The 22,404-nt window shown below is 41.7% G+C and overlaps 1 protein-coding gene and 1 long non-coding RNA gene across 8 annotated transcripts in view; one reads left to right on the top strand and one right to left on the bottom strand.

Annotated features, from left to right (window-relative positions):
• MTAP (methylthioadenosine phosphorylase) overlaps positions 1-11,967 on the bottom strand; it is a 50,196-nt gene extending 38,229 nt beyond the window's left edge. For 4 of the 6 annotated variants that reach the window (XR_002517558.2, XM_017949820.3, XM_017949822.3 and 1 more), the window contains exons 1-4: positions 11,822-11,963; positions 2,827-2,913; positions 1,581-1,639; positions 161-328 (exon numbers count right to left, since the gene is read on the bottom strand). Coding sequence is in view for 4 of the 6 variants with exons in the window: in XM_017949820.3 (XP_017805309.2) it covers positions 161-328; positions 1,581-1,639; positions 2,827-2,913; positions 11,822-11,854 (347 nt within the window). In the remaining 2 variants the exon portion in view is untranslated. Of the gene's footprint in view, positions 1-160; positions 329-1,580; positions 1,640-2,826; positions 2,914-11,821 lie in introns of all 6 variants that reach the window. The other 2 variants (XR_002517559.2, XM_003911652.5) reach the window with 1 other exon arrangement.
• Positions 11,968-12,020: 53 nt separating this feature from the next.
• LOC103878293 lies at positions 12,021-21,531 on the top strand. 2 transcript variants are annotated; one of them, XR_638430.4, is made up of 3 exons: positions 12,021-13,618; positions 16,185-16,267; positions 20,137-21,531. It is a non-coding gene; the product is annotated as an uncharacterized LOC103878293 (long non-coding RNA). The 2 variants fall into 2 exon arrangements; XR_002517561.2 differs by having other exon boundaries at positions 19,975-21,531.
• The last annotated feature ends 873 nt before the right edge of the window (positions 21,532-22,404 follow it).

Here is a 22,404-nt window from a genome sequence, read left to right as displayed (position 1 = left end):
TGTCCCCCCGCCCAAAAAAAAAAAAGAAAAAAAAAATGGCAAGAAAGTCTGTGGCCCTGCCCTCCTGGTTTCCCTGCTGGTTCCCAAACATCGTCCATTTGAGCTGGAAATGACCAGCTACAAGCTACAATAGCCTAAAGCATTTTGTATGACTGCTTACCTGTCAATGAATTGATCAATAATGACAATATCACCGGGCTGAATCTCCTCCCTCAAGGAGCCACAGGCTGTGGTCACTATGACATGTGTACAGCCCTCTTCCTTCAAAGCCCAGATGTTCGCCTGGTAGTTGACCTTTGAAGGCATGATGGTGTGCTGCCTTCCATGCCTAAGGAAGGACAGAAGAAATCGTCAACCCGTGATGAACACACCACCAACTGTTTTCTCCTAGAGTCCAGAAAAGATTAAGTGATTCTCTAGCAATGACCACAGACTAACACAGGGGGTCTCCTAGAACCCACTCCAGTGACCAACTAAAACTAAAATTTAGGTTCCCTGGATTCTGAGAAGCCACTTCTGTTTCAAAAATGTAGACTGGCAGACAGAGCATAGTGTGGTTCCCACTGTCATGCTCTGTATAAAGTGTCAGTGAACCTGGGACTTGCATCCGGCCATTAGAAAATGGCAAATGGGCTATAAGTCACTCCCATGATTAGGCTCTACCTTGCAAGCATGCATGTGAGATTCTCCTACTGGCCTCCTGCATGCTTGCAAGGTACAGCCTAGCCATGGAGGTGACTTCTAGCACCTTTGCCATACCCTAATAGCAAGCAGCAAGCTGCTGCCAAATGAACAGCCTGTGGAGCAGGCCACACGACGGAATGTGAACCACCTCTAGGAGCCAAAGGTCTCTGCCTGTAACTTCTAGGAAGTGAATTCTCCTACAACCACATGAGCTTGAACAAGGACCTCAAGCTCCAGATGGGAACTCAGCCCTTGAATATGCCTTGTGGGGCCTTGTGCAACCGCAAGCAGAGGACCTGCTAAGCTGTGCCAGACTTCTGACCGACAGGAACCAGGAGATCATGTGTGCTCTTTTAAGCTGCTAAATTTGTAGTAATTTGTTACACAACAGTAGAGAACTCATACATATATCTTGACTAATTTCTAACAATGGGATAAAAATGACTTGGCCTCCTCTGTAATACGGAGCAGCACCAGCCTCCTTAAGGAAACAACAGCACAGACACAAGTAACCCACTTCAGAAGCCCTAAGCCCACTCTCCACAGATATGTAACTACTACTAGCAAGAGGTCATTAATGATGGATTGTTTTTCTTTATCTTTATAAGAAAGGGGAAAAAATGAACAAAACATTTCTTCTTGCCTTTAGAACTAAAACCAGAGCTTTGATTTTAGTCATCTGATCTACTTTCCCAATCTAAGGGGCAAGGGCATGAGATCTTTGATCTCCTAAGTCAATATAACTTAACCAAAAATGAAACATTGTAAATAAAGGTTACTAAGATGTTCTGATTCTGTCAACATATAAAAACTCATACCTGTATCTTTACTCTTTCCAGAATTTAAGTTTAAATTATCCTTTAGTAGTAACATCCAAAAAGCTTAAAATACCATACCTTGCAAGAAGGACGCAATCAACATTTTTTATCTTCCCCAAAATTAAGGCATCAGATGGCTGCATGCAATGAAAAAATGTCAATTAATTCAGTGATTTAAAAACAGGTATGTAAATTAAAATTATTCAACCACAACAGTACTCATGGAATCTGAAGAGTCTGAGGATACAACTTAGAGAAGAGGCAAGATCTGATCATCAATATAATCATTTAGTCAATCACTTATTGATCCCTCTTGCAAGCATAGATTCACAGGACTCAAGGTTACCATGAGTACCTGTGTAGGTACCATTTAGTCAGATCTATTCGTAACAAGTACCCCAGGGGACTATGACGGTAGACTGGTCAAACTTAGATGTGTCAAGATTATTGGGCAGGTTCAAGAACAGGTATGTGGGTGAAAGGCAGAAAGGATAAGAAGTCGCTGTCATGACACTAAGAACTCAGCACTGGAAATGTCTGCTTGTGTTAACCAGGTCTAAGATGATCCTGGAAATGACTTGAGGTAACAAAGGCTGGAAAGACCCTTAGAACCAAGGGGTTTAAGAAAATGAACCAAGATGACTGCAGGACTGGGAGCACGCAAGGTCAACCTAAGAATTTAGCTGAAAAGGAGGGTTTGGTTGGGACAGCCAGATAGAGAGATCTTACAGAAGGACCAGAGGACGTAGTAATATGAAATTAGGAGAATGCAGACACCCTCACCCTGGCATAGGCTAAGTGACACGGGATTGGAGAACAAGCAACCTCTCCTATAAAAGGAGGAACGTTTTATTTCTAGCTCAGTTATGCATTCAACTAACATGAGGTATGTTCTCATTCCCCAAAACAGTTCTTTTCACTCAAATGCCACTTCATAATAATTCATCCTATTAGTCATCGGCCTGTCCCCTAATTAGTGTTGTGTGACCTATTGGCCCCATATTAGGTGATTTGAATGTAGATTTGAAAAGTACAGTCTGGAATGAGTCTGTGGTCTGAAATGAGTATCCGATTTCTAGCAACAGAATTTGAGAAGTGATGTACATATCCAGTAGCCATTTTCTCAAAACATCAAAGTCTGAGGCATCCGTCAGATACCTTCTCAGCTGACGGAACCCAACAGCAGAACTTCTGGCCCTCTCTGCTGTGAGCAGACAGCCCTGGGCTGCCAAAACAAAAGCAATTTTTTTTTTTAAATTTAAAAATCAAGCCAGCAAGGAGAAATGAAAAAACTAACATGTCTCCACTAATTGGACATATTAACCTTGCCAAATGGAGTATCCACATATTTTTCAGTTCTTCCTTCTAAAATTTCTGGATCATCCAGGCCTGTTCCACCAATTATTCCAATCTAAGAGAGAAAAAGACAGAGAAGATTATTGTATTTGGTAATTTTTATTAGAAATAAAATTCTAAGCAAATTCATTTATTCATATGCTCTTCTCCATTCCTGCCAAGCCCTATTTTTTTGAAATCTGAAAATTACTGAACAACAATCCACAAATATTTCAACGCCTTCTATAAAAACCAACAAATATTTGAAGGCCTTCTATATTCTAGAAATAACCAAAATGTAGGGTACCTTTTTGGACTACATCACATTTACTTGTGACTGTCTAAATTACAAGTCAGCACAGACAGGTACTTTAACCAACTCAAGTTAGAAAGTCAAACCTAAAAGTAGGCAAATATGGTAGTGGAAAGTACCTTCTAATCAATTTTGTTTCTCTGTCAAATGGACTACAGAGTAAAGAATGTCCAGAAGACTGCTGCGATATAAAATATTAGGTATTCCACTTGGTAGTGATTTCTCCTCACTGTTCTATTTGATAAAGAAATGAGAGATTATCTTTCCCACGCCATTAGAATCACAGAGCTAGGAGAGAATGCAGACAGAGGAGACTGAAATAGCATGAAAAGTACCCGCATACACATTTATGAAAACAATCATTCATATATGTATGCAAATTCGTATTTACATATTGTAGATATACATATAGGATACTCATGTATACTACTCAGTAAATACATTTATGTAAACATAAGTAATTCAAAAGGTAGTTATAAGTTTTTTTTAAGTTCATGAATTGTATTGCATTTTTCAGAGATTATCTTGAAAGTCCTTGTCTGAGTTAAAGAAACCTGAGAGTTGATCTAATTTGATGATTAAGAAACAGAAACAAGAACAATTATAAAAATAAATAAATACTAACTAAACTGTTAAAACTAAAAATTAAGTAACAAATCATTAGGGAAATTTCCTTGGGCTGGTACTTCCTAAAGGACAAAGTAAATAGTGCCAGGCTAACTTTATAGAAACCTAATTAATGCGAAGTGACCTGAGCATTGTTGTTTTTCAATGAAAAGCTTTAAATCTATTGTCACTTGGGTAACTAAATAAATTAGGCCTCAAGAAAAAATTCCAGAGTTAAGAATTCAGTGAACATATGAATTAAATAATTTTCAGGTCAGGTTACACAAGTTGAGTCCTATCAACACGTAAAAAAATGGTTACCTTGCTGCCTCAGTTTCCTGAAAAAAACAACAAAAAAACAAAAGCAACAACAACAAAAAACAAACAAGAAAATAAGGACAATTTAGTGAAGTTTTTACTGAAGAACTCTGCCTGTTTCCCGTGACATGGTTACATAATTTGTGACTGTCCACCACAATTTCCATAAGTGGCAAAGCCAGGTTTTGATGTTGGCGCCATCTTGTGGAGGTATATTATTAAAACCACAACAGGTTAACGTACTTTATGTCAATGAACTTAACATTATTGTTAAAGGGTAACCAGTATAATAGCTTTCAAATCAACAGAAGTGTTCACTTAAGTCAATAAATTTAAATAACGGCACTTCAATAGAAAATAACAAAAATTCATACTGTTTTAGGAAATCCCAACCCTTCCTTAGCCTGGCTTCTCCAACTTATCCTTCATTCCATGGACCTCTGAAGCACCACAGGTCATGAGGAAGCTAAGAAACCATCCAGCTCCCATCCTCACCTGGGACACAGATATGAACTGCTGACTCTGAAATTACTCTCGGCCAACTCCCTGGGATTCAGTTACTAGATTTTAACTTATCACTACTTTGACCTGGCTGTCTCTGGGTGTTCCCTGAGCCATGGCATCTCAGATTCTGGATTCAACACTGGATGCTCGGGATCAAATACACAAATCAAGTTGGGCTTTGTTTGGAGCCACCCTCTGAGTTTACGTGAACTTGCCCAGCATTGTAGCAGTTGTTGAGAAATGCTAACCAGGTATCCTGCTGAAATTCAGAGCCCCTGAGCTCACTCTCAGCAGCCCCAAGCTTCAGTCTGCACCACCTGACTGCATAATGACTCTGCACTAGGTAGCTGGCAACTCAGCCCTCAGCAAGGAACGTGTAGTAGCCCTGGACATGAAAGCAAGAGTGGCTACTGCTCTGGAATGATCTGCTGGCAAGCCCATCCATTCACTTAACTAGGTCCAGTTGTTTATGGAAACCTACATTGTGCGAGGGATACAGGGACAAGCGTAGCAACTGAGTCACGCCATCCCAGGAAACTGGACCTCTAAGATGGAGGCCAGCAGGGCCAAGATGTGGCCAATATCGCCACCTGCTGGCTCCACAGCAAAGTACAACTGGGATGAAGTACCCAAGCACTGATGGCCCAATGCTATCCACATTCCCTTGAGTCTCTAAGTTTGTGTCAACTCAGTACTGCCTTAGTAATAAAGTAACTGTGTCTGTGGACTTACATGTTATAGGCACTGTGCTAAGTGCTTCAGTGGTCTTACCTTATTTCATCATCACGACCATAAGATGGGCCCTATAGAAGGCTACCCATTTAACAAACGAAGAAAGAGAAGCATAAAAACTAAAAACATCCAAGAGCAAATCATAAGGAGCAAAGCTGGGATAGAAATCCAGGTCTTTCAAGCTTAACCACTATGATCTGCCCTCTCCCAATATCCCCTGGAGTCCTTCATAACATTACACCTTATTAGAAAAGTTTTTTTGGTCTCCATGTTATGAGGCAACATGCTCAGAGAGATCAAGTTCATGACGAAGGTCACAGAACAAGCACAGAAACAGTGACTCCAGGTATCTGAGTGAATCGTCTCAGAGGGGAGGAAAACTCTCAATGACTTCATCCACGCTCAGGAAACAATGACAAGACCCTGCCAGGCCTCCTGGGCCGGAAGCGTCAGTCCCCAGTTCAGTTAATTCTAGACTGTGTAAGAAATGTGTTCAAGACCTGAGATGGAATTTCTGCCCAGCCAGGACTTCTTTATTACACAAGATAGAGTTCTGAAATATGGAGTCAATCAAGGTCCTTGAAAGATTTTAAAAGCTAGTGGCTCATGCCACACTTTTCCACTGACTGACCATCAAACCAAACTTCTCAAAACTAGACTTTCTGCATTGGTAATAAAGCTCTCTATGACATCTGCTTCAGAACCCTAAAGCTGCCCACACCTACCTACAGTGACTTGAACCACCTGGTGTCTGCAACCATGAGTGGGGTCACCATCTGTCTGCACTTCCCTGGCCAACTCAATGCTGACTTGCAGAAGCTGGCCGTGAACATGGTCCTATTCCCCAACTTGCACTTCATGTTTGGTTTCGCCCTGCTGACCAGCCAGGACAACCAGCAGTACCAGGCCCTGATGGTGCATGAGCCCACCTGGCAGATGTTTGATGCCAAGAACATGATGGCTGCCTGCAACCTCTGCCATGGCTGCTACCTAGCTCAAGCGACCTACCCACCTCAGCCTCCCAAACCGCCATGATTACAGGCATGAGCCACCGCGCCCGGCCTCATTTGCGTTGTCTTAAGCCACTCCATTTGTGAAAATTGTTAGAGCAGCAACATGAAACTATTACACTAAGGGAAGAGCTTGTTAAAAATGCAGATGGTCACCCTTTCCAAAGCTCTCTAGGTCAGTGGCTGTCAAACTTCAGTGGACATCTGAATATTCTAAGGCTTGTCAAAACCTAGATTGCTGGGCCCCAGCCCCAGAGTTTCTGATTCACTGGGACTAGGGTGGGGCCTATGAACTTGCATTTCTAGCAAATGACCAGGTGATATGAATGCATGACACACTTTGAGAACCACTGCTTTAGATGCTTTCGAGGCACAGACTGGAATGCCATGACAACAACCACAGGTAAGGATCCAGGATCCACTGCATACAAACATTTTCCTTAACTGCTTCCTCAACTGCACCTATAGAGGTAAGATTTTTACTTAATCCATACAATTATCAAGAGAATAAAGGGAAATAATGTATTAATATCAGTCACTGTTTCTGTATGCCCTACCACTCCTGGCAAAAATAAAAAATCAAAATAAACTTCCTCAAAGCAACAAAAAAAGCCCTTATTTCCTCCTTTTATTCCGCTGAGCAGTACAAAACCTGGCTGCTCCTACCTCTCTTCGGCAGGTAGTCTTTTTGTGATTTTGCCTTAGGGTCCTCAACTAAATGTCAAACAGCTCTCCTGGGGGTGTCTGGAAACAGGGCTATTTCTGGCTGTTGTCATGACTACGGGGAGTGCTAATGGCATTTCTGCGGAGGGGGTTAAGGGTTGTACTCCATGTCCGGCAATGCTTGGGACAGTCCTACAAAAGAAGTAATTGTCCTGCCCAAAATGCCCTTGTGTCCCTAGGCAAAAAAATGGAGGCTCGTTGGTCATCTGATTTTCAACTGGGGCCTACGGGTTGTCCTCAGTTTCAGATGGCCACACTAGGACTTTCAGGCTGAAGGCCCTTGTAGGCCACACTCGAGACAGCCAAGCGGAGAGTGTAAAGGCCCATGTTCCACAGTCTACAAACCATGACTTGTCCATCTCCATTAATATCATTATGTTTATAGCTCACTACCAACCCACAATGGGACCATATCCCCTCCTTGTCACAGCAACCATGATTAACAAGTTGTTGTTATTATTATTATTATCATTATTATTTTGAGGCAGGATCTTACTCCTGTCGCCCAGGCTGGAGTGCAATGGCGCAATCTCTGCTCACGGCAACCTCTGCCTTCTGGGTTTAAGGGATTCGCCCACCTTGGCCGCCTGAGTAGCTGGGATTACAGGCGTGCAGCACCATGCCGAGTTAATTTTTGTATTTTTTGTAGAGATGGGGTTTCATCATGTTGCCCAGGCTGGTCCTGAACTTCTGAGCTCAGGTGATCTGCCCATCTGGGCCTCCCAAAGTGTTGGGATTACACGCATGAGCCGCTGCGCCTGGCCAAGTCTTATTTTTAATCTCCCAGAGTGAAAGCTGGGAGGCTGCCCAGGGGAGTCATGGTACACTGCTAGAGCCCTCCAGAATGCCCTCTATTTGGGTGCCAAAGACTAGTTTGGCCCTCTCTCAGGAATACTACCTGCCCTTGGCTGATGCTGGAGGACAATGTCTCCCTGAGGTCCTCTCAGACAATAGCGGTGTTAATCCCATAGCCTCTGGCTCCTGCTGCCTCTCTCCATGGCTACCCCCCAAGTAATAGCCTTACTCCCTGCCTGGACCACCTCTCACTGCAGTGAACCACAAAAAAGCCTGTTTCAATTACTCTCACTCCAGGTGGTTTTCTCCTTCCCTCAACCTGCCACCCACTCTGCTCCAACAGCAAAGAGGCCCCTCAGCATCTCAGCCTCTGGCCCCCTAACCAGCAGTATCTGGGAGGAAGGAATCCTACACTCACCCTCCTTGGCTCCAAGGAGTCACTCATGGCCCCTTATCGCCCACTTTGAAATGACCCACCAGTACCACCATCTTTTTGCTTTTCCAGGTCAAAAGCAGAAATCATCCTGTTCTTCTTCCCGCACTCCCCACATCTTACCTGCAAATTCTATCCCCAATCTCATTATTCCTCACCATCTCCATGGCTCCCACCCTAGACTTCAGCACCAACACCAAGACTTCTGGCCTGATCTCTTAGCTCTTCCCCTGCCCACTGGCTATTCTGTACACAACAGCCAGGGTAACCATTTTAAAATGTAAATCAAATGCCACCTGCTGCTCTTCAACAGTTTCCAAAACATTTAAAATCAAAATTCTTGATTGTGGTCTATAAGGATGGCCTTATGAGCTGCATCCACCCAATTCTCACTGTGCATCCGTAATTTCCATTCTCACTACACTGAGCTCACTGCTGCGACACCTTGGTTTTTGCTCTCCTACCCCCATCTCTCTCCTCAGGTCTTCACTTGGATCTTTATCCTTATTTTCACTATCAGCTTGTTTAAGTCCATTCAGGCTGCTATAACAAGGTATCTTAGGACTGCGTGGCTTATAAACAGCAGAAATTTCTCACAGTCTGGAGGCTTAGCAAGTCTAAGGTCACAGCAGATTCAGTGTCTGGGGAAGGCCCACGTTTTGGCTCATAGATGGTGTCCTCTCACTTAGTGGAGGGAATAAGGCAGCTCTCTAGGGCACTGATTCCATTCATGAGGGCTCCATCTTTATGACCCAATCATGCCCAAAGGCCCCATCTTCTAATACCATCACATTGGCGATTAGGTTTCAACATACAGATTTTGGAGGCAGACTACTGCACAGCTTAAAATCCACCTCCCTAGGAGTCTTTTCCGACACTCCTCACCCAATGGAATCTTATTGCTGTTTCACTTTCATGTCAGTTGGTTTTCCGCCCTGACTAGAATATAAACTTGAAGAAAATAAGGCCTTGCTTACTCAAAGATGCATCCCCAGTGTCTGGCAGGTATTCAATAAATATTTTTCAATAGGATTCCACCAGTAGATGGCTAGATTTGAAAGATTCGCCAACTATTATACTGTCAATCCGAAACTCAGTGGAATCTTTCACTTGCATGAGTTAACTGCACCTCTTAAATTGAGAATGAATTTAAGATCCATTCCCTGTTCATATCTCTATTTTAAAAAGAGAGGTACTTGGGCTGACATTAAAGGAGTACCTAGAACTGGACTGAATGTGTTACACGTTACTGTATTTAAATCCAGCCACCTCTCAAAGGACCTGCCAGCGACACCAATGGGGCTCAGACACACATGTGCCTCCTACACCTCTATCTGGGTGGTGTCCAGCGGGCACTGGAGACAGCCTGCTTTCTGCTCGCACTCTGCCTCCCTCTTCAAGATGGACATTCTATCAAGTGCTCATTTTAATTGTGCATTAAGTCACAAGAAAACAGGGCAAAGAGAACACACTTCAGATTTCAGAAATGCCTCACATCTAGTTGGTGGAATGCCAGGCTCTAGGCCCAATTGTGTCCTTATCTAGGTCCAGCTGTGTAATTCTGGACACCTTAGCTGACCTTTCTGGGTCTCAACTTTACACCTGCAAAAGGGATTTGTGTGGTTATACGGATGGTCTTGAAGGAACATTTTCCAGTCCCATTATTCTATAATTTGGGAATAGGATGTGGTTTTTTTTAACCTATTTTGCTCTGGACACTGGCACCTCACATTTTCTGTACAGAATGTTGCCTTAGAAGTCTGGGGAATATGGTGCTGGCATCATGGAATCTCAACAGCAAAGCTGTCATCTGTTCTAAACTGAAAGAGAAATCAGCAGGCAGTCCTAGCACCATATGTATCTCTTAATTTTATATCCAGAAGCTTGCCAAGATCAAAAATACACATTATTCAATATTTACATCAGGTCTTTGAGAATCACACTGCCCATTCTGCACTTAAATGCACTGCATTAATTTGAAGGGAAACCGTGTGGCAGGGAGAATGCTAATCAGATTGAAGTAAGACTGTTTCAAACACCATCTCTCTATTTTTAATGGCATTCGAAGTGTATTCCTGCAAGGGTAAGGTGAAATGTTGTGGCCTAATGATACCTAACACAATAACTTAATAATTGTTGGGGAAAAGGTCATTCAAAATTAATCTCAGTTCCCCCACTTATAAGCACTACCACTTAATAAGCTTCAACCATGTGCAACATAGACAATTTAGTTCTAGCAAATTCGGCAGTAAAATTCTCAGTTTATAGATGAGCACCCAAGAGTAGTCACATACTTCACACGAGTTTCATGAAAACCATTTCTGCCTTGTTTCCGCCAAACCATGAAGGCAGGGGCGAGGCCTTCTATAGTTGCTGGATGCAAGATTCTTCTCAAAATGACAAAATAAGTTTCATATGTAAGTCTGGATGCAACACCCTTCACCATTCCTCCCATTCTAAGTGGCTCATTTAAACCTGCAAGGGCTTAATAAACTAATCTGGCTGATTACACACTGACCGCAGAGATTCGCCTTCTCCCGGGAAAACTGCAGTCGAGTGTAGGGTATCGAGATGCTCTGGAGAAGATCGCAGACCTTCCTATCCCATAGGTCAAAAATTTCTAAAAATCAAACAAGTTAACTGCGTTCTTAGCCAGTAATAAACTCCCTAGAAGAGGTCTTAAGTTTTAGCATCAATTTTTCTTTATGTGCTGTAATTCTCTCTCGGAATACTAACCAGGAGAGAAGTATTTAAAACCCCAGGGAAGCCAGCTGCTACTCTCAGAACTTGTGCCCTCTCCAGCACAAAGCTTCCCACCGCACAATGATTCCTTGTATCGAGACCTCTCAGGGCCTAGGGCACAAGGAAATTGAACTCTAACTTGCAAGGCTGCAAAACAAAGCAGTTTGAAGCCAGACGCCTCCAAACGGTGCAGCCCTAAAAAGGGACGCCTGTACTTTTCGAAGAAAGTCTCAGAACCCCTACAGCATTGCGCTGCTGGGGAAAACTTCAGCACGGAGGCCTACGTTCGGAGGAAGAAGCCGGAAGCATGCAAAAGAGCAAGTAAGCAGTTCTCCCACGTGGGCCACAGGCAGCAAGCAGAGTCAGAGAGCGGAAGCTGGAGTCCCGCAAGGCACTAGGAGATGGTCACAGAAGCTGCAGGCGCCCGGACACCTGCTGGCTCTAGCCGGGTGTCTTTCTCGGGAGAACAGTGGTGCTCAGGAATGGTGGCGGCCTGGGCGCAGCCTCTCCCATCCACGACACCTCTCTCTAAAGGGGTGCCTACGCCCTACGGGCAGCGGGTGCAGATGAGCCAAAAGGTGGTGTGTGTGTGTATGTGTATGTGTGTGTGTATCGGGGAGGGGATCATTCGCAAGCGTACCCTCTCCTCGAGCGGCAAGTGAGTCCCGAGTGCCCAGCCCCAGTCCCTCCCCGCCGCGGCAGGGGCGCGCGGGCCGGGCGTATGGCCCCGGGAGGCGCGGTACGCCGAAGAGGGGGCGAGAAGGCACCCGGCAGGGCGAACCGCTGCGGCTGGGAGGGCTCATCTCACCTTCACGGCGGTGGTGGTGGTGCCAGAGGCCATATCTGCACGGGAAAGGAAGCTGCAGTGGGCGAGCGCTCGGGACTAAGAGAACCAAAGGGACCGAAGAGCTGCAACCGTGCCAACCTCACAGAGCGGGACTGAGCAGTGCGGAGACCCGGGGCGGGCCTTGACTCCTCCTCTTCCTCCCCGGGACAGCTGGATTGGCTGCTTGAGTGGGATCTCCCCCGCCACCCCTTCCCCAAATCGAAGTTCCCGCGTTCCGCCCCTTTTGCAGACCTTTCCGGTTCTCCGGGTTTTTGTCGGTTTTTTTTTTTTTTATCCCCAGTTGTAACTAACGGATAATGATAATAATGGAGACAATTTATCGAGCGCTGTATTGTTCCAGACTGCGTGTTTTGGACTTTAATTGGCTTACTTAACATTCACAAAAACCCTGTAAGGAACAGCAGCACTCCCTGCTTGGCCCGATATTTGTGGCGTCAGAGGCCTCAGCAGCAAAATCTGGCCCGGCGGCGTTCCACAAGTTCTCGCGCAAGGGAAAATCCTCACCAAGGACGGAACTGGCCGGCCAGAGATTCTCTCAGGCAGTTAACGCGGGGCGGCTGCCGTGGCGGGGGCGTGGTTTGCACTTCCTACGGCTGCGAACCCACCGGGGGTTTGCGTATTTCCCTTGATTCCTGGAGGACACAGCTGGGATGGACTTGACCCAAGACTCAGGGATGACGAAAGGGAAATAAACAGAGTAACGTACTACTGGATAATCTTTCTGATTTACGAACTATGATTTACTTATCTTCAATGTGAGGAGCGGCTTTAAGGCGTTTGAGACTGTGCGCAACTCCCAGTCTGCTCTACCCGACTGGGGGCATCTTTAACCCTTTCTACGCCGGAGCGGTATCCAGTACACCTGGATTCAGAATCCAGACTAAGGTCTCCATCATTCAACACTAGCAGGACACACACACACACACACACACACACACACACCACCACCACCACCAACCCTTTACAGGGATAATCCCTCATGCTCAAAGCCCCCATCCCTTCCCTACTGGGATAATCCAATTTAACCTTCCTTGATGGATTAAGCGTTCTGCAACAAAACAATGGTTGACAAGGATCTTAAGGGTGGACTCTGAGATGTAGAAATGCTGCAAATTAGCCTGGAGGTGGGAGGCGGGCCGAGAAAGGGGATGCTTTCCTCTTACAGCAGCAAAACACGGAAACGAAACACAAGTACAATTTAATTCAAAATACCACTGTGTGATGTTAGCCTCATAGAACCTGTTTACTTAAACAGTATAGACTTTCGTCCTCTTATTACTATATGCTTTAGGTCTAAATTTTCTCACAATGTAAAGTTTTCTTTATTCTGTTACAATCATCTATTTATTTTAAGTTATAAAATGCAATGGTAAAAGAGGAATGAAAGTAGAATTCGGATGCTCCTTTGAGAAACAGGAGACAGGGAGTCCTTGGTGGATGAAGACAATGTAGCTTTCTAGGGGCCTTTCTGCTGATTGCTCTATTGAGGGGCAGGAAGCCCACCACTCAGAAGTGAACCATTGAGGACACAAGGATGCCCTGGGCTTTATGGCTGCTACCTAAGTAGGGGGTTCTAGCCAATTTAAGTGACTTAATATGATTAGCAAGTCCAGTTTCTACTCAGCACTGCCTCTCTGCTAAAAGTTAGACGCTGTAACCAAGTTAGAGCTTGTAAGCTTAAAATACCCCTAGGCATAGGAGTTGGAAACTTGGAGAGGACCAGGCTGGACTTCTGGACTTTTCTACTATAACTTGCAGGTAAGGGCTCAAGCATTTGCTCTTGAAGATGTGATGTCTGTGAAGAGGAAATTCTTCTAAAGTTTGAGTTTCATATACACTTACATGTGACAAAATATTATTCTACTTTTGATATTTTTCCAACCACTTAAGATTGTAAAAAAGCATTCTCAGTTCAAAGTTGTACAAAAACAGGTGGAGAGCTGGGTTTGGCTGAGGTCTTGGGCCATTGTTTTCTGCTCAGGGTAGTGCCTGAATCACATGACCCCTTGCTACCCAGACTTGGATAACCCTTGGACAGGCTTGTGAGACAGTGCTTTCTTTAGTGCAGTATCTTTGAAAAGGTAGGCGGTAATATTTTTGCCTTATTTCCAAGTTTTGGGTCATGTTTTTTCTTAACAAGTCCTAAAAAGGAAGACAAAATTTTCATTAATTTTCAATACGCAAACATTTTCAGTGGTCTCCCTTTTTGATTACTATGTCAACAAGACAAGGAGAGTCGGTCTGTCTAGGAGCATAGATTTTGCCCTGCCCTTCTGTTCTTATCCTATAAATCCCCCTCTGTTAACCTGTACCCTTGCTTTTCTGAAGATAATTATAAAGAACTAGGTCATCTTACAATAATTCTGATTATGAAACAGTATGAAGGTTTCAACAGCTTCTCCCCTTTTTGATAATCTCTCATAAATGTCTTCCCAGCTTCTAGGTCCTAGCCAACAAAGTACTGAAATGGTTATCACCAGTAGCTGACTATACTGGGTCTTGAGCAATGGTTCTTCAGTGTCCTACAGTTCCCTTTTACTAAACATGTTATTTTTGAAGTCTTCTCCAAACCATTCCAGAATCATCAAATATTCAAGAGGAAGTATTCATACAAATGCATGAAATGTATCACCTCAACCAACTGCATCAGCTTTCCCACTGAATTGTTATATTTCTGCGCCTGGCCATTGTGTCTGTCCTGGATGGGTACTACAAAATGGGCCCAAGCTGGCTGGTAACCCATCCTCATCTGGAGGTATTAAAGCTGGCAAGTTTCCATGGCCTAAGAAACTCACATAGCTCCCCACTACCTTATAGATATTTGGGCCAAAATAAAAATTCTAAATAACATGGAAGTGTACTTAGAGATCCCCAATTATGTGTTAATCAGATCTTTTTACAATACACCTGTATCACAGCCACAATGAGTAGGGACATTTTGGCCACTACTTTTGACAATGGATTAGAGTCCCATCCTGGCAGCTTAGTGAAAAAACTAAAATTCTATTAGCAAGCAGCCACTCTAGATTTAGCAGAACATTGTTGAAAAAATATCTGGGGGAACAATAAGTAAACTAATTGTAATAATGATGGTAAGACATTTTAAAAATTATTGCATCTTCAAATTCTCAGCCGGGCAAGCCTATGTCAGCGTGAGAAGCCAAAGATGTCTGAACTGGTATAAATTCAGGTTCAAAATTCACAACATCACCATTGTGCACAGTGTGGTCATTGGGAAGAAAAAAACCCCAAAGAGACTCAATGCCCTTAATAAAATTGTGTCCAGAGAAGCTTCTCCACAGGCAATTATCAGAATAATCAACTTCTCTTTACCCCACCCAAGAAGGAAAAAAAAAATGTACTGAAAAGAAAATAGTGGCTAGTGTTTATTAAGATAAGAAGCAAAAGATGTGCAAGTATGTACCAGGCCAGTCCTAAGGTAACATTCTGAAAAAAATTGAATATAATTGCAGAATATAATTTTGTCTGCAATCCAAGTTCTCTTAACACTCTTGATTGTAAATAACTGAACAAATTCTTGATCTAAAAAATATAGCTATGTGTCTTTACTCTGATTCTACAGTATAGACCATGATGCCACATAAACATTAACATTTTAGTAACTAGAGACTTAGATATTTTTGTCATAGAAAGCCTAACTAATTGAACCTTTCTAAATTTCTTATAGGTTAGTACGTGACTATTACTCTAAAATTTTAAGGAAATAAGAACAAAAAACAAAGAAAAGTGTTCCATTCTCCCATTATCATAATGATAAACAAAATAAGTAGTATGTCACAGGTGAAGAAAATATTACTGAAATCTGATTTTAAAAATGCATTTATTGCAGGTACTTTATAGAGGGAATTACAAGTGATATAGTAGCTTTCTCAAAAAATATTTACGTCACATTTTAGGTGGCAAGTCCTTATAATGACCTTTAATGAAAGTGGAAATTATAAAGTGTAACCTGGCATCTGTGTTTTTGGTTGAGGAAAGAACCCCATGCTTTAAAATGAGATAAGCAGGGTCAGTTTTGACAGTCTGCTTTAAAGTTGGTTTGCTCCAGATAGTTGGAATTTCCCATATGTTTCTTGTTGCAATAGAATCAAGTTCTCCTTCAGTTTTCTTTATTCATTCCTTCTATTTGAAGTCCCTTTTACCCTAGAAATAGCCTTCATTGCAAGTCACCTTGTCTTGTTTTCAAAGTTCACTTCAAATTGTATCTCCCCTATCATTTCTGAAACTCTACTGAAGATGACTTCAGTTGCATATAATTTGGATTTTTTGAAGTAAAATCTTACCAGTTTTTCACTTTTCTTAGATTAATTCTGCACATTAAAAGCATATTCAGATCAACAGAATGGCCATCTACCCTGGAATCCCAGGATCTTCACATCCTATAAGGTAGGTTTTATTATTTCTATTAAGGATAAGCAAAGTGCAAGATTAAGCCCTGAACCCTGTACCTCCCTCAGTGAAAGACAGAGTATGTTCAATCTTGCTCTAAAGAGATATGATTCTCAGTTTCTGTGCCTTTTATAGAAAAGGGCCAAAAAGTAATAGATACCCAGATGTATTTTAATATCACAGATGCAACATAATCTCTCCTTAGCATGTCAGGATCTAAGCTATGATGAGAGACCCATATAATGAGCTCTTATGTGACCCACTGCTCTTTATTCCACTTTAAAAACTTAAGGCACACCTGTATACAGTGAAAAACATTAAAATGTAGGAAATAAATCTAAGAGCGTTGCTTTTCTTCTCTGCCAAATCCATATGCCGTCTGTACATACAATCCTAAAAACAAATCGGGAACAAAGTCATGTTTGTCTTCCCAGCATCTTCAATAGCAACAACAAAACAGCTAATACTTATTAAGAGCCACATATTCTTCATTTAATCCTCACAGCTATTAATGTGGTTGCTATTATAATTTCCATTTTACAGAGGAGGGGAGAGAGATAAGTTGAATTGCTATAACTTCATCTTTTCTGCTTATTTGCCTCTCCCCAAAGCTTCCTTGTCTGTTTGGAATCTTCAGGACTTCCCTCTCTCTAGCCCATCAAAATGCCAATCCAACCTGTCAAACCTGTTAAGTTGCCAAAATCAGCTTAAAATGTTACCTCACCCAGGGGTTTATGAATTTTACACTATTAAGCCTTAAACTGAGATGATAAAATTCTAAGTCAGATGTGATGTTTGAGAAAGGACAAGTGTAGGTTTTATTATCACTATCATTGCATGAGGAACATGAGGCTCAGAGCATTTAAGAAGTCTTCTCAAATTTATGTAACTAAAGTAATTGAGATTCAGCCCTGAATCTGTCCTAATTGCAAAGTCTGAACTCTTGATTAATTATTATTTTTTCCAGTGTTGAGATTCAGAAAATAACACCCCAAAAATGAAGGCCTCAGAAGCAGCCTCAGAAGCAAGAGTTTTTCTCTGACCTTCTCCTGCCTGTCTTTCACTCCCATTCTCCCCCTGATGCTACCATAGAAACTAGAATCCTTCTTCCCCAAGGTGGATAATAGAAACCAGAAGACTTTTTCCCTAAAGCCAGCCATAAAACTTAAACATATTTCTCTAACCTTCCCTCTGCCTTTCTGTGTAAAAGATAAGAACCAAAAAATATGCAAATATGGCCATGAAGAAATTATCTGACCTATCTTGTTTGACTGTGGGTTATAAGACCCCCATTCCAGAGAGAGACCTGCCCCACACCCATAAGGAAGGAATGCTACACAGAGAGGCCAAGAAGAATCTAGACAGACAGCTTTGCTGGGTTTCCCTACTCAGTCTGTTAGCAGTATGTCATCCCCTTTTTGTCCAATCATATTTCTACGTGGCTGTCCATACTTTGTTGAACCTGTGAAAGAAGTACAAATCATTTAGCCAAGGGAAAAAATGAGTAAGCCAAGGGAAAAGCCAAGCCAGGAACTATGTTAGGAAAACCTGCTTCCCATTTTATTCCTGGATAAGATAGCTACAAATATAAGAAGCTACATACCTCCCTCACGGTTTGCCCAAGGAAATTCGTTGTGGACGAAAGACAGACAGAACTCAAAGTCATCCCTCTGAGGCTCACCTGAGACAACTGCATATCTGATTGCTTCCTCTGCCCTATTGTTTATGTAAAAATGCAAATTCATTGAACCAGACTAAATTGTGTATGCAGTGGAAGGCTGATCATGGACCTGAGGCTGTGTCACTGGCGCATCCTTAACCTTGGGCAAAATAATCTTTTGAAATTGACTGAGACCTGTCTCAGATATTTTGGGTTAACAAAGCTAATCGTAAAAATGGAAAATTTTCCCTGCATCTTTGGGTCTTCATTCTGAAGGCTCCGTGTGAAATTTTTATGCCTTTTCTCCAACGGGAAAGTTTCTCTACACTGTCATGTGCTGGTCCTTAAACTTAGTGCTAAGAGAGAAAGATGTATGATCTATATACTCTCTGAGCCCTTAATAAACTCCTGATCTGGTGAGAGGAGTCAGAAAGAGAAGTCAAATATTATAAAACAATGTGATAAGGGTGAGGTTAGATACTGTGAAAACACAGAGCTGGGCACCTTTTAGAGTTTTCCTGGAGAAAGTGAGCCTTAAGGGATGAACTAAGAAATTAGAAAGGTGAGGGGTGTGTGTGTGTGTTGCTGGCGGGGAAGTTGGATATGAAGGAAATTGAAGTGTAGGAGACAGGCATTTAGATAATTAATCATGTGGTCCATTAATATTAAGAAAAATAAATTTGATTAGATTTGATTATTAGGAAGTAGTTAGTGACCTTTATCCTGAGCGAAAACAAGCATTTGTTTCAGAGCCAGAAAAATAGTATGAAGGAAATGCCAAAGCCAATGAGATGCCATTAAAATGACTTTAGAGTTGTGACCTCTTGGAAACATTAAAAGCAACCCATGATGTTGGTGGTGGTGACTTGTATCTACCCAAATCAGGCAATAAAGAAAGTGAGAAAGAATCACAAAATCACTTCGATGGTATAAACTTGAGGTCCCTGGTTGATGCAACAGTTATAAAAAACCTCAGAGGTCCCCTTGCAACACAGATGGAATCACTGAGGAAGCAGATCACTCTCAGGACCTGTATCTGGTCTCGCTCACATCTCTGACCTATATAGCCATAGTGTGAGCATAAACACTTGACCACAAAGCTCTGCTCATCCAAATTATAAATGATTCCCTACACTTGGATCAGGAAGGAGTGACCATCAGCCTGGTTTGGCTGGGATAGTCCTGGTTTATACCTATTGAAGATCAATTAACAAGTTTTAATTATTTTTTGTGTTTCCCTTTTCCCTCTCAAATATGTCCCAGTTTAGAAAATAAATTTTATGCTCACTCTAGGTAAGTGCTTTTCCACCATAGGATGGTTTTGAATTAAATATAGAAATGTTGAAATAAAGCCAACGTAGCATTAATACATTTGTGCTAAATTTAAAGAAAAACTCTGTTTCTTATTTAAAACTTTATACAGTATATAAAATACATAGAATTTCAGAGGTTATCCTCATAAGTCCAGTTGAATGTGCAATTGATTTTAAGTATGATTTTAAGCCAAAAGGCAAAAATAATTTGACAAAGTTTCTGTATATTATCAGATTATATAAGATACTTTGATTTGTTATATTTCCTGAGTATAAATAATTTTATTTCAAGCATTATCTGAGTTCTTGGAAACATTTTGTTTATAGGTATTATAAATTTGCCCTGTCAGATATTTGAAATGCTTAAAAATTAAAGTCAAATTTTTGAAAAACTATTTAAAATATTTAATTGAATATAATTAAAGTACTGAGGAAAATTATTCTGTTCAATATAGAAATGTTAATCCAAAAATAGCTAATACAGTAATCAATAAAAAAGTGAAGGTGATATTTCTCATTGTACTCAACTTGTAAACAGGATAACAAGATTTGTAAGTTGAACAGAAATGCTTAAGGAAGACTTGTTTTTAAATTTTCTGACTTTTAATATAATTCAAAACCCAAATAGCTTTTAAATACTTCTTCACACACAGAGCTCTCACCCTTATTTTACCCTGGACTTTTTTTTTTCAAATATCCAATACAAAACTCACATGGACTATTGCCTCAAGAACGAAACTCTGGCAAATTGGAGAGAGGGTGAGCAGCCTGTGGATGAGGAAAATAAACAACAAACCTGTCCTTCATAAAGTCTGGATGAAGAGGGAGGAGATACTGGGAGATGAACAGCAGAGGATAGGTAATCAATGGGGTATTTTTTTTTCTTTTACTAGTGAGAGAGTTTTGAGCATGTTTGTCAGCAGGTGAAAAGAAGTTCACATGGAAGACACTAAGAAAGATATAGCTAATGGCACAAGATCCCAGAGGAATGGGATCAGAAGCTCTGACAGAAATCATAGTCCTCTATTAGAATGGAGACATGGGGCTGGAAGAAAGGAGGTAAGAATGGGGCCTCTAGATAATGTAAGAATAGATGCTGTGAACCTAAGGAAGACCACTCTTGATGGTATCATTTTCTCAATAAAATAAGAGATAAGGGTTGCATAATGAGTTTGAGAAAAGATGACAAAGATTTGACCATATGAGAAATAGGGACCATGAATTAGAAATGGTACCAATCTGCAAGGGTGTATAATTTTTTTCTGACAGCCCCTCAATCTTGTCTGATCAGATAGGACCTCAAGGAATTGAGGATGTTGGGGAGGTATGAGTTTATCTTATCAATCAAAGAAATCCAGCCCCTGTGGGGAACAATGAAGCCATGAAGGACCTGGATGATGGATGAAGGTGGAGGATCAAGGGGGTGGAGGATCAAGGGACTGGAGGGCTTAAAGGTGTCTAAGAGCCATGAGGGTAGGGTGAAGGAATGTGAAAGAGGGAAGGAGAGGAGGTCCTGGAGGGAAATATCAGAGCTCAAGGTTTTAGAAGAGTAGTAAGTTCTAAAGGTTATGGCAAGATCCAGGAAGTGAGCAATTCAATTAGTCAGATAGGGTGAAAGGGGGAAGGTTTTTTTTTGTTTTTTTAAATCTCTGTGTATGTATTGTCTACATTCATATTGCATCTCCTGGAACTGTGGCAGATAGGACTTGGGGTAAGGGCAAGACCATGATACAAGGTCTAGCTGTTGGAGGGACTGGTAAATCAAAGCCACAGGGATGATCAGAGGATGGTAGAGCTAGATGGAAGAGACTGCCTTCTAAGAGATTTGTTTTTCTAGAGGCCATGGAAGCAAGCCAACCTGGAGTTGGCAATGAGAAACCAGGAGAATGCTACCCTTCATCACAGTCCCCTAGTATGTAGGGAATGGAAGAATATCAACTTCCTTAAGAGAAAGCTGTGGAGTAAAAGGATAGACTAGATTTTAATAAAAGAAAAGAGATGGAAAGGGTGACTTAAAATAGGGGTGAAGTGGTACAGAGGCTTGCTAATTACTAAACTAGCACTTCATAAGAATGTAATGGGAAATGATTTGTAAAGTACTGAGGGAAAGTGGAAGAGGGGTTTTTGCTTACTGTATTTTTCTTAATTTATTGTAATTGACAAATAATTGTATATACTCAGGAGGTGTGATGTAATAATATATATGAACATATATGCACATTGTAGAATAATTACATCAAAGTGACATATTTTCTACCTCAGATACTTAGCATTTCTTTTTTTTTTTTTTTTTTTTTTTGAGGTGGTCTTGCTGTGTCTCCCAGGCTGGAGTGCAGTGGCCTGATCTCGGCTCACTGCAAGCTCCATGCCTCCGGGTTCGCGCCATTCTCCGCCTCAGCCTCCCGAGGTAGCTGGGACTACAGTCCGCCACATACATGACGCTGGTTTTTGTATTTTTAGTAGAGGCGGGGGTTTCACCGTGTTAACCAGGATGGTCTCGATCTCCTGACCTAAGTGATCCACCCGTCTCGGCCTCCCAAAGTGCTGGGATTACAGGCTTGAGCCACCGAGCCCGGCCCTTAGCATTTCTTTATGTAAGAACATTTAAAATCTCTTTTAGCAATTTTGAAATATATAAAACATTATTCTTAATTATAGTCACCATGCTGTGCAATAGATCACAGACTTATTTCTTCTGTGTTAACTGAAACTTTGTGCCCTTTGATCAACATCTTCCCTTTCCCCATCTAAATAATCACTACCTCCAAATCCCCAGCCTCTGGTAGGCACCATTCTTCTACTCTCTACATCTGTGAGTTTGACTTTTTTAGATTCCATGTATAAGTAAGATCATGCAGTACAGTATTTGTGTTTCTCTACATGGCCTATTCCACTTAGGCATAATTTTCTCCCAGTTCATCCTCATTGTCACAAAGGGCAGAATTTCTTTCTTTTTCTAAAGGTTGAATAATATTCAATGTGTATCATCTTTATCCATTTATTCATAATGGACACTTACGTTGCTTTCATATCTTGGCTGTTGTGAATAAGGCTTCAATAAACATGGAAGTGCACATATCTCCTTTACATACTCATTTCATTTTCTTTGGGTATATGCCCAGAAGTGGAATTTCTGGATCATATGGTAATTGTATTTTTAT

The sequence above is a fragment of the Papio anubis genome, chromosome 13, assembly GCF_008728515.1.
Source record: "Papio anubis isolate 15944 chromosome 13, Panubis1.0, whole genome shotgun sequence".
Taxonomy (NCBI): Eukaryota; Metazoa; Chordata; class Mammalia; order Primates; family Cercopithecidae; genus Papio; species Papio anubis.
This window is presented reverse-complemented; position numbering and strand designations above follow the sequence as displayed.